Source organism: Neofelis nebulosa, chromosome 5, assembly GCF_028018385.1.
Source record: "Neofelis nebulosa isolate mNeoNeb1 chromosome 5, mNeoNeb1.pri, whole genome shotgun sequence".
Taxonomy (NCBI): domain Eukaryota; kingdom Metazoa; phylum Chordata; class Mammalia; order Carnivora; family Felidae; genus Neofelis; species Neofelis nebulosa.
In genome coordinates this window covers 154990321-155005600 of record NC_080786.1, presented here as the reverse complement: position 1 = coordinate 155005600, position 15280 = coordinate 154990321, and the positions used below count along the sequence as shown (strand labels likewise).

At 49.4% G+C, this 15280-nt stretch overlaps 1 protein-coding gene across 3 annotated transcripts in view; it reads right to left on the bottom strand.

The window, feature by feature from the left end:
* Positions 1–275: 275 nt before the first annotated feature.
* BACE2 (beta-secretase 2) overlaps positions 276–15280 on the bottom strand; it is a 91772-nt gene continuing 76767 nt past the window's right edge. For 2 of the 3 annotated variants that reach the window (XM_058732059.1, XM_058732060.1), the window contains exon 9: positions 276–766. In XM_058732059.1, coding sequence (XP_058588042.1) covers positions 513–766 — 254 coding nt within the window. In that variant the 3' untranslated portion in view covers positions 276–512. The remainder of the gene's footprint in view (positions 767–15280) is intronic. The other variant, XM_058732061.1, reaches the window with a different exon arrangement.

Below are 15280 nucleotides of genomic sequence, written 5' to 3'. Positions count from 1 at the left end.
CAGGATGGTCATATCATCAGGCCCCAGGTTGCTCCTCCTGCTGCCATATTGCAAGGCTCCCGTACACTCTGATCCAGGTTGAGGCCTGGTGCAAAATACCCTTCCATGCAATTAATATGAAAAGCTTCCCATCAGCTAGGAGGAGTTACGAACCAGACGTACTCCCTTCTCCAGAGACGGGAGGAAGGGGAGAATGAGCCAAAGCGGGTCTTGGCCGCACGCTTAGCCAGTCTGGCATAACCAGTCACAGAAAGCCTGAAGCCCAATTCACTCTGTTTTGGTTTAGAATGAGGTGTTTTTTATTATAATTTTTCTTGGAAGTGAGGGAGAAGAAGGAAGCTTTAAAATCAAGAATCAAAATACAGTGAATCTGGAAGGCATCTGGGAGCAGAACAGATTTAAGACTAGTGGTTACAGGAAGGAACCCTGCCTCATGACCCCGGCTGCCGCACCTAAAACGGAATCCTCCTAACAGAGAGTTCAAGGTCGCGCACAAGCTCGGACCCTGCTCTTCATTTCCAGCGATGCCGGACGAGCGAGGACTCGTCATTGACAACCTCGGGGTCCGGGGGCAGGCGCCGACACCGGAAAGGAAGTAGCAGCAGGACGATCAGGGTAAGAAGGATGATTCCACACACGCTCATGAGAGTGTAGGAGACAATCCACAAAATGGGCTCGTTCAAAGGCAGGGCGGGGACGCAGTTGCTGGCTACGTCGTCTGTTGAGAAAGGCCCAGAAATTTCAGACACTGGAGCACCGGCAATTTCTGGGGAGACAGAAAGGGGGAAAATCCACAGCTGTGAGGGGCGCAGCCCATCTCCGCCGCGTAACGAGAGAGAGAACGCCTGCTCTGTGAGACCACGGCCTCACGGGTCAGGAGCCGGTGGCTCAGGCAGGGGACCCCTGCGTCAGCACGGTGTCACGGCGTTCAGTGCCCGCACCCGAGCACGGCACGTCCCGCGGTCTCCAGGTGCTGCACCCACGTGGGGGATAACGATGTGCAGAAGGGCACATCCAGAAGCCTCGGGGGCCCGGCGGGCGAGGGTGCATCGCCCAGCGCCTGGGGAGGACGACTGAGACGGGGCGGCTGGGAGGGAAGGAGGGGAAGGAAGTAGGGAGGACAGTGGTATCCACGGCGAGGAGCTCGGCAGAGCCTGCCCGAAGCTCGGGGATGTCCCCGGTGCAGTCCACCTGACTTCATGCCGCCTTCACGTCAGCTGGCCCCACACTCCCGCTGGGGTCCAAGACCAGCCGGCCAGACCGGCCTGCCCAAGAGAGTCTTCCCTGCCCCGCGTCCCCCCTGCAGTGTGTGAAGGGCCCAGAATCAGGAACGGTATGTGAGTGCAACACTGAATTTGCACGAGGTCAGGAGGGTTCGTTCATTCCTCCCTCCCTCCCTCCCTTCCTTTTTCTTTTTTCTTTCCTTTTTTTTTTTTTTTTTTTAAGTAGGCTTCATGCCCAGGGAGGCCACCCAGGTGGGCTCAGTCAGTTAAGCGACCAACTTTGGCTCAGGTCATGATCTCACGGCTCATGAGTTCAAGCCCCGTGTCGGACCCTGTGCTGACAGCTCGGAGCCTGGAGCCTGGAGCCTGCTTCGGATTCTGTCACTCTCTGCCCATCCCCCACTCGCGCACGCGCTCTCTCTCTCTCAAAAATAATATAAACATTAAAAAAATTTTAGGGGCGCGTGGGTGGCTCAGCCGGTTAAGTGTCCGACTTCGGCTCAGGTCATGATCTCACGGTCCGTGAGTTCGAGCCCCGCGTCAGGCTCTGTGCTCACAGCTCGGAGCCTGGAGCCTGCTTCGGATTCGGTGTCTCTCTCTCTCTCTCTCTGACCCTCCCCTGCTCATGCTCTGTCTCTAAAATAAACGAACATTTTAAAAAAAAAATGTTTTTTTAATTAAAACAAATTGTAGGCTCCATGCCCAGAGCAGAGCCCAACACGGGGCTTAAACCCATGACCCTGAGATCAAGACCTGAGCTGAGATCAAGAGTCGGATGCTTAAGGGACTGAGCCACTCGGGCGCCCCGGAGAGGATTTCTCAAAGCAAGTCTGGGGGTTATCAGTACTGCATTTCTCTACCATCAGATTTATCTGCCCCTTTCAGAAGCACAGAATTTATGTGGCACTTTATGTTTTACTTGGAAAAAGAGAAAGGTCTTGCCACCCACTTCACCCATGTTTAATCGCAGAGATGCATATTGAGGCCCCAAAAAACACTGTCACTAAGCATTTGATTTTTCTGTAACTGGAAGCCTCAAGACCCTAAGGTCTGCCACATAACATCTTTTTTTGGTGAGGAAAGAAAAAGTCAAACTAACAATGGAATGATGGCCTTAGAAGAAGGGTTTAAAATGGGGGAAGAAACAGATGTGATTGGAACATTTTCCTGCTCATGGGGATTGTGTGTGTGTGTGTGTGTGTGTGTGTGTGTGTGTGTGGACTCACAGCGTCAGCTGGAAGAGCACAGCAAGGGACCAGAGCCTGTGTGTACCCAAGAACACAGGGGCGCTGGCCTCCTGTCCGTCCAGACGGCAGGTGCCGCGGCTGTGGTCACCATTTAAACAACAAACTCTTTGGCCATTTATATTTCTATTATAATTTCTGCCTTTTTCTCCTGAGCCGTAAGAATCCTTCACGTAGTAGAAACAAGTGGCAAGTGCCTTTCCAGAGCAGGTCCTCTGTCTTTTAAAAAGCGTGTTTACTTTATAAATTGGGAAGCATGCTTAGTGCAGGTACCAAAACCAGCACCAGTGCAGAACGTGAGGCGATGAAAATCACCTAAAACCACTTTTGCTTCAAGATGGAGTAAGAGGGGCCGCATTTACCCCCCCCCCACCTGAAACAACTAAAATACTGGACAAAATATATGATGAAACAAAGATTCTGAAGATATTGCAAACTGCGCAAGGAGCTTAAGTCCCGAGGGATAGAGGAAAGTGGCCTTGAGAACGTTTCTGGGTTTGGTGCAGGGAGGGGGACACAGGTAGAGGTGGGCAGCCTTCGGGGCAGGGGCGGGGCAGGGCTGGGAGGTCCAGGCAGGACTGAGAGGAGGGGCAGGGCAGAGGGGCAGGGCTGCGGGGACAGGGCAGGGCTGGGAAGCAGGGCAGAAGGGCAGGGCTGGGGGTGGGGAGCAAAGCAGGGCTGGGGACTGCTGGGGTTCACAAGGGCAGTGAAGGGCAGGAGGCAGCTGTAGACAGAAATTCCACACACCTCCAGAGGGCCCCCGCTGAGCCTTCAGCAGAGAGCTGACAAAGTTGAGCGGAGGGCCCAAGATCCACTTGAAAGGCCTAGAAGGAACAGGGCTTGGAGCTCCCGTACAGAGCTGACTACTGTATCTGCCGCCAACCGCTTTCTGTCTACACTGTGTCCCAGTGGAAAAAAAACCCAAACCCAACTCGCAGGGCAGGAGTCAGAGTACTAAGGGTCTCTCCTCCATCACGGGGAAAGGAACCATAGACTGCACAGCGCTCTGGTCTGATCTTAGAGGCTTAAAAGCAACACGGGCCACGGGCGCCTGGGTGGCTCAGTGGATTGAGCGTCCCACTCTTGGTTTCAGCCCAGGTCATGATCTTGTAACCGCTTTTCCAAAACGCGGGGATCGCGTTCTGGCAGATGGAAGCCACGATCAAGGCTGACAGCAGTCCTGGCACCCGGTTGATTAGGTCGAGAATGAAACCAAAGGAGTCTGGCTACCCGGGAGGGGCTCCTCCGCAGGAGGCCCGTTTAGACAAACATCCAATATATCTGGAGGCAGTTTATCAGCCTGATTAGTAGCCAAACACATTCTGCAAGAGGCCCTGAGATCGGGAGCCTGCTTTAGGGCCATTCACAGCTGGACGCAGGGTACCTCAGTCTACCTGTTCTGTTTCCTGCAGAAAAGAGGACTTCAGTAGTCAGTAGGGGACTCTGATGAAAAATAGTAAAGGCAGAATTCCATCATGGTCCAAGCCACATTCTGACACATATATAGTCCTTGCAGACCACTTCCTAGGAAACAGTCCTTGGCTGGGTTTTAAGTCGGTCGGGTCCTAGTTTCGGCCGGCTCCCAGTGGAGGTCCCAGGGCCAGAAGCAGCCAGACCAGGGATGTGGAGGGGATCACATCAGACCAATGAGGAGGAAATCTCATACGGCAGTCGTGAAGGTTGGCAGCCGTCCTGGTGACTTAGGTGGCTGTCCCATGCCCAAGACAGACAACGTCGTACAAGGACAGGGATAAAGAGAGGGCATCCAGCTCCTGGGTTTTACTACCAAATCGGCCGGGGTCCTAACTTCCAGCCAAAGGGCGGGCTTTGTCCTCCTCGGGGAGCAGCCCTGGACTAGAGGATTACAGCCCGAGCGATTGACATCAAAGTGTTCCATTAGGACCAAACTTCTCGAAAAGCCCCTGAGATGAGAGTAAAGGAAGAAGAGAGAGGACTCACCTAGTTCGCACGGAGGCGCAGAGCCCAGAGGATGCAAAGACTCACAGCCCCACGTAAGGGCGCCGAAACGATGAAATTACGGAGTGGGGTTCGTGAGCAAACGGCTAAGAAAGAATTCTTGCGACGTCTCTGGTGCAAAAGGTGATTTTCTTCCAGCTCGGGGACAGGACCCGGGGGCAGAAAGAGCTGCACCGCGCTTGTGAGGAGTGAGTGGCCATATACTTCTAAGTTAGTGGGGGTGAGGGGTGGCGTAAGTCTCTAAGGAACTTGGAAGCTAGGATTTCAGGACCTTGAGGGGCGAGGGGCTCGCTGCTGCTAAGATGAGGTTACCTTCGGTCTTTGATAAAACAAAAACACCAAGGCAGTAAGGCAGCCAGGAGCTCCCTGAGCAAGGTCACACTCGGCACGTGTCAGTGTCAGCGGGCTGCGAGCTGTAAGGAGATTTAACTTCAGCTACATTTCTCTTGCCTTTGTTTCCCTCATCAATCTCGGGGTTCCCGAGATCAAGCCCCAGGCTATCAACACAGAGCCTGCTTGGGATTCTCTCTCCCTCTCTCTCTGCCCCTCCCCTGCTCCCGCTCTATTTTTTTTTTTAATTTTTTTTTTTAACGTTTATTTATTTTTGAGACAGGGAGAGACAGAGCATGAACAGGGGAGGGTCAGAGAGAGGGAGACACAGAATATGAAGCAGGCTCCAGGCTCTGAGCTGTCAGCCCAGAGCCCGACGTGGGGCTAGAACTCACGGACCGCAAGATCATGACCTGAGCCGAAGTCGGCTGCCTAACCGACTGAGCCACCCAGGTGCCCCTCCCGCTGTATTTTCTAAAATTAAAAAAATAAGCATTAAGGAAAAAAAAAAAAAAAAAGCAAGACAAGGCAGGACTCTAACTTAAATGTGACCCAGGAACAGATCTCAAGCATATTTGCAGGAATACAGGAGTATTCAGCACTGTTTTGGATACCTGGACCCAATTTTAACATGCTGGGGCTTAAGTCACCAACAGGCAATTCTCACACCCCAGCTGGGTGTCCACGAATTCAACTCAATTCTGACACTGTCTACCCGGAAGCAGCATCAGATCCCACAGGTGAAGGGCTCCGTCCTACAAAGCTGTCCCCCAACCCCCGACCTTCAGACATCAGTTAAAAGCCCAGGTTGTTACCTATGCTTCTGACTGATGAACTACAGACTGGAGGTACCAACCACCCCCACCTTGAGCTTCATTCATTTGCTAGAGAGGCTCAGGGACTCAGAGAGACTGGGTACTTACTGAATTACTGGTTTACTAGAAAAGGACAAAACTCAGGGGCAGCCAGATGGCAGAGGTGGCCAGGGCGAGGTGTGGGGGGAGGGGGAGGAGCCTCCGTGCCTGCAGGTGCCGCTCTCACCATATTTCCACACATCCACCTGCCCCGAACCCTCTCCTTTTGGATTTTCATAGTGGGTTCGCTGCACAGACCTGATGGATGAAGTCACTGGCCAGTGGAGATGGCTTCGGTGACCAGCCCCTCCCTCCCTGGAGGCCAGGGGGAGGGACGGGAAGTTCCAACACTAATCACAGGCCAGCCCCACCCTTAGATGCTTTCCAAAGTCACCTCACTAACATAACAAAAGACAACACTCCTCGTTGGAAATTCCCAGGGTTTTAAGGAGCTCTGTGCCAGAAATGGAGGCAAATACCAAACACATATTTCTTGTAACCTGTAACATCACAAGCATCCAACAAGGTGAAATTCACAATGTCCGGCCTCCAATAAAAAAAAAAAAAAAAGAAAAAATCACCAAGTGTGCAAAGGAGCAGGAAAACACAATTCATAATTCACACAGAAGTAGAAAAACGCAGTTCATACCAAGGGGGGAAAGAATCAATCCTATGAAACTTGGCAAAGGAATGACACCCATGGTGGAATTCGTAGACAGGATATTGAAACAGCTACTGTAACTGCGTTCCACTCAGGACGCTGGAGGGAATATCGGGCGTGAATAGAGACACAACGGCTAGAATCACGTCAGACGTGTTAAACAGACAGACAGCAGCTATAAGACCTAAGTCAAATTTCTAGAGATGAAAACTGCAATGTGCAAGAGGGGAAATGCACTGCATGGTATTAATAGAGTATGTATCCGCAGGAGAAAAAGACCAGTCAACTTGACAACTTGAAACTAACCATGAAACACAGAGAGGGCAAAATCCTGAAAACATAAACAGAGAACGTCGGTAAACCGTAGGGCCACACTCAGAGGATCCAGATGAGGGGGGGGATGGGAGGCAGAAAACATATCTGAAACAATGATACCCCAAACCTTTCCAAACTTCAAGGAACCAGCAAGGTCACAGATCCAAGAGGCACAGGGATCCCCAAGCATGAGAAGCACGAGGCGGATTACACCAGGGAACTGCTGAAAACCGGTGACAGAGGGAAACTCTTTTTTTTTTTTTTTTTAATTTTTTTTTTCAACATTTTTTTTTAATTTATTTTTGGGACAGAGAGAGACAGAGCATGAACGGGGGAGGGGCAGAGAGAGAGGGAGACACAGAATCGGAAACAGGCTCCAGGCTCCGAGCCATCAGCCCAGAGCCTGACGCGGGGCTTGAACTCACGGACCGCGAGATCGTGACCTGGCTGAAGTCGGACGCTTAACCGACTGCGCCACCCAGGCGCCCCGAGAGGGAAACTCTTAAAAGCATACAGAGCAAAGCGAAACATTCTGTGCAAAGGAACAAACAGAATTAGAGCGACTTTCATGTCAGGAGGAGCGCGAGCGACAAGACTGTGCAGCGACAGCTTTCAAGTGCCGGAAGGGAAAACCGTGTCCATCTAGAATTCTGTACCAAGCAACAGGGTCTTTCAAAGTGAAGATAAAGATGTTTTCTGACACACACCAGCTGCAAGAATTTATCACAAGAAGAGACACGCACAGCCCTAAGAAAGAAGGAAATTCTGGGACACCCGGGTGGCTCAGTCAGCTAAGCATCCTAACTCTTTTTTTTCAACGTTTTTTATTTATTTTTTGGGGACGGAGAGAGACAGAGCATGAACGGGGGAGGGGCAGAGAGAGAGGGAGACGCAGAATCGGAAGCAGGCTCCGGGCTCCGAGCCGTCGGCCCGGAGCCCGACGCGGGGCTCGGACTCACGGACCGCGAGATCGTGACCTGGCTGAAGTCGGACGCTCAACCGACGGCGCCACCCAGGCGCCCCTAAGCATCCTAACTGTTGACTTCAGCTCAGGTCATGATCTCAGGGTCATGAGAACTGAGCCCCCGCATCAGGCTCTGCACTAGCAGCAAGGAGCCTGCTTGGGATTCTCTCTCTTCCTCTCTCTCTCTCTCTCTCTCTCTCTGCCTGTCCCTGGCTCTCTCTCTCAAACTTAACACACACACACACACACACACACACACACACACACACGGATAAACCTGGAGGACATTATGTTAAGTGACATAAGCCAGACAGAGAATCTGGCTGGATCTCACCTACACGTGGAATCTAAAATAGTTCAACTCAGCAGCAGAGAGTAGAATTGTGGGGGTAGATCTTAAGTGAAGGAAGGAAGGAAAGAAAGAAGAAAGGAAGAAAAGAGAAGAGAAAAGAGAAGAAAAAAAGAAGGAAGGAGGGAGGAAGAGGAGGAAAGGAAAGGAAGGGAAGGGAGGGGAGGGGAGGGGAGGGGAGGAGAGGAGAGGAGACGAGAGGAAAGGAAAGGAAAAGGAAAAGGAAAGGAAAGGAAAGGAAAGGAAAGGAAAGGAAAGGAAAGGAAGAGAAGAAGGAAGGAAGGAGGGAGGGAGGAAAAAGGAAAGGGAAGGGAAGGAAAGGAAGGAGACAGTACCTTTGTGAGGTAGGTGATGGATATGTTAGCTTCCAGGGATCATTCCACAACATACACATCTATCAAAGCATCAAGTTGTATACCTTAAATGCATATAGCTTTCATCTGTCAATTATATCTCAATAAAGCTGACCAAAAAAAGGAAGAAACCATCACAGCCAACTGCACCAAAACCACGGCAAAGCCAGCCCTTGGAGCAGAAATCGGTGATGTCGGATGGAAACTGGGATCCACACAAAGGGAAGACGAGCCCAGACTCGGTGACCACACGGGCAATTATAACGTCTCTCCTTTTCATTTTAAACACTGAAGAAGATAACTGGCTGAAAGCAAAAATAACACCAGTGTAGGGGGCGGTTTCTAACACATGCCTAAGTAAAACGTGTGACAGCAACATCGGGGGACAGGATGGCGAGAGACCATGCAAGAACACTGTAGGTCCCTTTCCTACCCGAAGCGGTCCCCTGTGTCAATCAAAGCCGCAGGCTACGAACCCTGTGGCAACCACCACCACACAACAGCCACAGCTCATAAACTCGCCGAGATCAAGAGAAACAAAAATATTCAATCCAAAGGCAGCCGAAAAAGGCGGGGAAGGGAGAGAAGAGGCCAACAGAAAACAGGTAGCAACGCGGGAACAGCATTCATTCCCACATGAATCATCACATTAAATATAATCTAAGCCGGGGGTCGGCAAACATTTCTGGGAAGGATCGGATAGCAAATGTGTTAGGGATTTTGGGGCCGCCTAGGATTCCTGTCCCCTTCTGTCCTGATTATTTTCACACCCCTTTAAAAATGTAAAACCGGGGCGCCCGGGTGGCTCAGTCAGTTAAGCGTCCGACTTCGGCTCAGGTCACGATCTCACGGTCCGTGGGTTCAAGCCCTGCGCAGGGCTCTGTGCTGACAGCTCGGAGCCTGGAGCCTGCTTCGGATTCTGTGTCTCCCTGTCTCTCTCTCTAACCCTCCCCCATTCATGCTCTGTCTCTCTCTGTCTCAAAAATAAATAAAACATTAGAAAAATAAAAAAATAAATTAAAAAAATGTAAAACCATCTTCAGAGGTGGTAGAAAAGACCTCCACCCGCCAGATCCGGCCTGCAGGCTGCCATCTGCCAACCTCGGGTCTCAACGCCCCAGCGACAACGCAGACACTGTGGAATTAGATATGAAGCAAGACCCGACTACTCGCGACCCGTAAGAAGCCCACTTTAAATACAAACACTCAAATACGTTGCAAGTCACAGGGTGGAAAAAAGACGGGTCAGGCTAACGGTAATCAAGAGAAAGGCAGTGGCCGTGTCAGTTATCAGACGCCGCAGACTCAGAGCAAAGAGGACTGCCAGGGACGAAGGCACTCATTTCCGAAGGGTTCGGGTTCAACGCACCAACAGGGCACAGCCATACTAAGGGTTTACACGCCTCCTAAGAATTTTGAAATGTAGGAAACAAGAATAAGGAACCTGCAGAAGTTTAGGGAGACCCGCCCTTACATTCTCAGCAAGAGCGGACGCGGGCAGGAAGGGAGTGCGGGTAGAGGCCACCCCAGCAGCACGACCCGCAAGCTTGACGCAAGCTTGACGTCACTGGCAATTACTCCGCCCACGCAGCGAATATTTTAATTTTTTTTCACGTCTATTTTTGAGAGAGAGGCAGAGAGTGAGCAGGGGAAGGACAGAGAGAGAGAGAGGGAGACACAGAATCCGAAGCAGGCTCCAGGCTCTGAGCCATCAGCACAGAGCCCGATGCAGGGCCCGAACCCAGGAACCGCGAGATCATGACCGGAGCTGAGGTCGGACGCTCAACCGAGGGAGCCACCCAGGCGCCCCGAATATACCTTGCTTTCAAGAGCACATTTAACCAACACAGGCTACATTCTGGGCCACGAAACAAGTTTCAAGACATTGAAAAGAATTCAGTTCAGGGGCGCTTGGGTGGCTCAGTGGGTTAAGCGTCTGACTTCAGCTCAGGTCATGATCTCACGGTTGGTGAGTTCGAGCCCCGCGTCTGGAGCCTGCTTCCGATTCTGTGTCTCCCTCTCTCTCTGCCCCTCCCCCACTCATGCTCTGTCTCAAAAATAAAAACACTTAAAGTTTTTTTAATAAAAAAAAAAAAAAAAAAAAAAAGAATTCAGTTCATACTGTGTTCTCTGACCACAGTGGAATTAAGTAAGAAGTCAGAAACAGAGGGGCGCCTGGGTGGCTTCGGCAGTTAAGTGTCCAACTCTTGACTTTGGCTCACTCAAGTCACGATCTCACAGTTCGTGAGTTCAAGCCCCACACGAGGCTCTGCTTGGGATTCTGTCTCTCTCTCTGCCCCTGCCCCGCTTGCGCACGCGCTCTCTCTCTCTCTCTCTGTCTGAAAATAAGCCTAAAAAATTAAAGAAAGAAAAATCAAAAGAACGGGGCAGTCAAGTATGTCAATGAACAGCACACATGATATGATTTCACTTAGGTTAAAAGAGAAAACCAAACAACAACAAAACCAAAACCAAGCCCAGATCTCCTAGGTATGGGGGGGAGGGGGGGGGGGTGATTAATTGATTCTAACATTTGCTCTTTGCTCTTCAAGATCGTATACATTTTTCATTTATACACAGATACAATAAAAATACATAAAAACCCTCAACCAACTCGTATTTTCTTCCATGTACACATATTCCTTTTTTTAATCAAAAAACATTTTTTTCAGTTTTTGGAAAAACAGCACCAGTTTAAGGCTGCCCGTCAAAATGTATCATCTGGAAACAGATGCATCTCACGTATTCCAAGCAGCTGCTTCACGTTAAAAGTCGGGTGCCCCTCTGGCTCAGTCTGGCTCGGCTGGAAGAGAGGGCAACTCTTGATCTCGAGGTTGTGAGTTGGAGCCCCACGCCAGGTATGGAGATTCCTTAAGTAAATCAATTTTTTGTTTTTAAATGAAGGGACGGGGCACCAGGGTGATGCGGTCGGTTAAGGGTCTGATTCTGGATTTCCGCTCAGGTCATGATCTCATGATTCATGAGTTCAAGGCACACAGCAGGCTCCGTGCTGACAGCTTGGAACCTGCTTGGGTCTTGGTCTCTCTCTCTCTCTCTCTCTCTCTCTCCCCCCCCACCTCTGTTCCTCCCCCACTCATGCTCTCTCACTCAAAATAAATAAATAAACTTTAAAGTAGTTTACAAAAATTAAGGGACAGTTGATTTAAAATTACTTCTGGAGGGTATTTTCCATTCACTGGATGATCTGCACATTTCTTATATATACTAATTATTCTATGACCATGGAATAGATTTTAATTTTTTGTACTGAAATTATGAGGCCATCCTACATACTGGTTAAGAGCATGGACCCTGGGGTCAGGCTTCTGGGGTTCAAATCCTACTTCCCACGTATGAGCTGTGTCACCTTAGCCAACTTCCTTAACTTCTTTGCCCCTCAGTTTCCTTATCTGTAAAATGGGAGATGGCAATGGTACCCACAAATCATAGTCTTAGTGAATGGGGACCAAGCTAATAGAAGGCACTTAGTACAGTGCCTGGGGTAAGGGCAGTGCTTCCTAAGCACCACGTGTTAATATCTTGTTATTTTAAATCTTTCATCAATGTCTTGGGTTAAAATTGTAACTATGTGTTTTCTCGGTTCTATCTTCCAGAAGACCCAGTTGATAATGAGCACCTGAGGAAGATCCATCAACTTACCAACTATAAAAATTATCATGGTTGGGGTCTTTTCTGCCATGGCATGTAAAATAAAGTGATGGTACCGAGATGCCTTTCGAGCAGCCGTGGTTCACTTGGAAGAACATTCTGGAGCTCCAGGACAGGCATTCCAGACCCAGGGCCATTTTGTGCTGCAACTACACGAAAACCTCTTACTAACTACCCCAGGCCTCGGTGTTCTTTTGAGACTGCATGATTCATGTCTTTGGGGACCCTTGGCTTTGCAATCCTTTGATTATATTCTAAGTAGATGGGAGAGGCCTCGCTCTGAAACTCTGTTCTTAACAGCTAACTTTCCTATTTTTAAACATGAATATGTACCAGATGATCCACTTTCAACCTGCACAAGGAAATTCACAGCGAAACGACTGCCACAATCCATGGTACGTCTCAAGTTGTAAAAGCTCAACTCTATACAGCTCTTGGGTGTTAAATGTCTCAATCTATAAAAAGACACGAGTGGTATTTCAGAAGCTTTGGATACATTAAGAGAGATCTGTCAATCTTAACGCTCTGTTATCCTTCTAGCTCTAGGACACTTGGCCCAGCCAACACAGAGGCATCTGAAAGTGCACCGGCCTTGAACGTCTGTCTGTCTGTCTGTCTGCTGCTGACTTGTGAGACTATCTGTACGCTGAAGCCCCAGGCCGGCCAGCACTATGACACGCGGTGACCACCGCCGTATTTATCCGGCTCCGATCTGAGACCAGAATAGTGATTCTTTGTAGGGGTTGGGGGGGGGGGGGGTGAGGCGAGGAGAGGCAGGGCAGCACAAGAGAAGCATCTGTGGATCTTTTTCCAAAATAACCATCACCCTCCCACCTACCACCATTCTGATACACCCTGGCTGAAAAAGGAGGGGAGGGTGTGGGCCACCATGTATTTTAAAAAGCTCCCCGGCAAAGTCCTCAAAGAGCTCCCACTCGCTGCTCTCCTTCCCACCCTGTCCCAACCCTTAGAGACAAGCCGAATCCCATAGCGGAGTGTGGTGTGACAAACACCGATTATTACGGAAACCCAATAAAAGACATCAAGAGAAAAGGGAAGCTCCCAAAGGTTTGGGCTCCACCAAATGCTAGCTGGCACCGAGAGAGAACGTCCTCCTCCTCCCACACCCAGAAAAGATGATAAACTCATATTTTTAAATATGTAGATGAGCCCGGAAATAGGTGCTAGGACTGGGGATCCAAAGCCCAGGGACAGGGGTGCGGAGGGGGATGGGAAAAAGACTTGACCCCGGCACCACGGAGGGGGCTGGTAGAGGCTGGCTCGCTGGGGGAGGGAGCCGGGAAATTTCTGCCAACCAGGAAGCCGGACTCTGCCCGAGGTCTGGGGGCCGGAAGGGCAAGGAAGAACCTCCTGTGAGAAGCAGAGCTTCCCTGCCACCGCCTGGAGCAGGGCTGGCATCGAAATTTACACAGCTTGGTGTAGAAATCCTGAAGTGCTCATCGCCTCACCCTCAGCAGAAACAAATGCAAAATTGGTTTATGGCAACATTTTTACAACCCAAGGTGCACTGAACTCTCTCCAAAGGGAAAAAAAAAAAAAAAAAAAAAAAGCTCTCCCACTAAAGATAAGCTCACAACAAGTAGTTGCAAACCAAGTGAGAAGAAAATCTGCCACGAGAGAACAGCAGACACAAAACCAAAGAGATCAGCTCTCCGTAAACGATAGGAAAACAGAATATGCTGGAGATTACACAATCGCGGTGTTTAAAAACTCACTAAAATACTACCAAGGCTTTTTAATCAGGCTGATTGAAAAGTTCATAAAGGAAAATAAAATTGAGAAAGAACAGCGGGGGGTGGGGGGGGGCGCCTGGGTGGCTCAGTCAGTTAAGCGTCTGATGCTTGATTTCGATTCAGGTCATGATCTCACCGTTCATGAGATCAAGCCCCTCATCCAGCTATCGGCGTAGAACTTGTTTGGGATTCTCGGTCACCCTCTCTGCCCCTTCCTCACTCACGCATGTGTGAGCACATGCGCACACACTCTCTCCTGCTCTCTCAAGAGCAATAAATTAAAAAAAAAAAAAATACTGTAAGATATATCGATTGAACAGAATAGAAAATCCAGACATACAGACCTATCTCCCCAAATACTTACTGGAATTTGGTATGTGATAATATTCAAATCAGTGAAGAAAATGTGGATTATTTGGGAAAATGTTATAGGAACATGGGATAATCATATGGGGGGGCGGTTTAATCCATACAAACTATGTCAAGGTAAATCAAACATAGAAGTACTTGTACAAATCACGAAATAATTTCAATAAACAAGGTCATTTAAAATGTGGCTTTAAACCTAAGGGCCTTAAAGGAAAAGACTGACATATTTAAATACATGAAAGCATTTCTTCAATAAAATCCATTATCAGGGGCACCTGGGTGGCTCAGTCGGTTGAGCGGCCAACTTCGGCTCAGGTCATGATCTCGCGGTCCGTGAGTTCGAGCCCCGCGTCGGGCTCTGTGCTGACAGCTCAGAGCCTGGAGCCTGTTTCGGATTCTGTGTCTCCCTCTCTCTCTGCCCCTCCCCCGTTCATGCTCTGTCTCTCTCTGTCTCAAAAATAAATAAACGTTAAAAAATTTTTAAAAAAAATCCATTATCAGCAAAGTTTCTAAATAATGTAGAATTGAAATATGGATTATAGCCTTTTTCCCTCCAAATAGCTAATTACTCCATTACACCACAGAGATTCTACAAATCAATAGAAAACAACTAAAAACCCGACAGGAAAGAAAAAAAGGGGAAAGGATATGAGTGCCTAGTTCACAGAAAATGAGAAACAAATGCCCTAGACATTTACTTATAAAAATAAACTCCACCTCACGCATACAAAGTCATACAAATTAAAAACTACACTGAGATAACCTTCATCCATCAGATTGGCAAAATTCCCAAAGGGGTGACAACACCTTGTTGGTGACGCTGACTGGAGAGTCAGGCCACAGTATACGTTGCTAGACAAATGGTACAGCCAACGCAGAAAAGAGCACAACCTCCTTAGAAGGCGATGTGACGATACCCATCAAGATGACAAAATCTTAGGGCACCTGGGGGGCTCAGTTGGCTGAGCGACTGACTTCGGCTCAGGTCAGGATCTCACAGTTCGTGAGCTCGAGCCCTACCTGTATCGGGCTTGCTGCTGACAGGGCAAAGGCTGCTTCAGATCCTCTGCGCCCGCCCCCCCCTCCCCCTCCCCTGCCTGCACACTCTCTCAAAAATAAATAAACATTAGAAAGAAAAGATTCTTATATGTTTATACCCTTTAACCCAGCAATTGTACTTTCATATGTGAGAATAAACACAGACAAATGGCATCCACT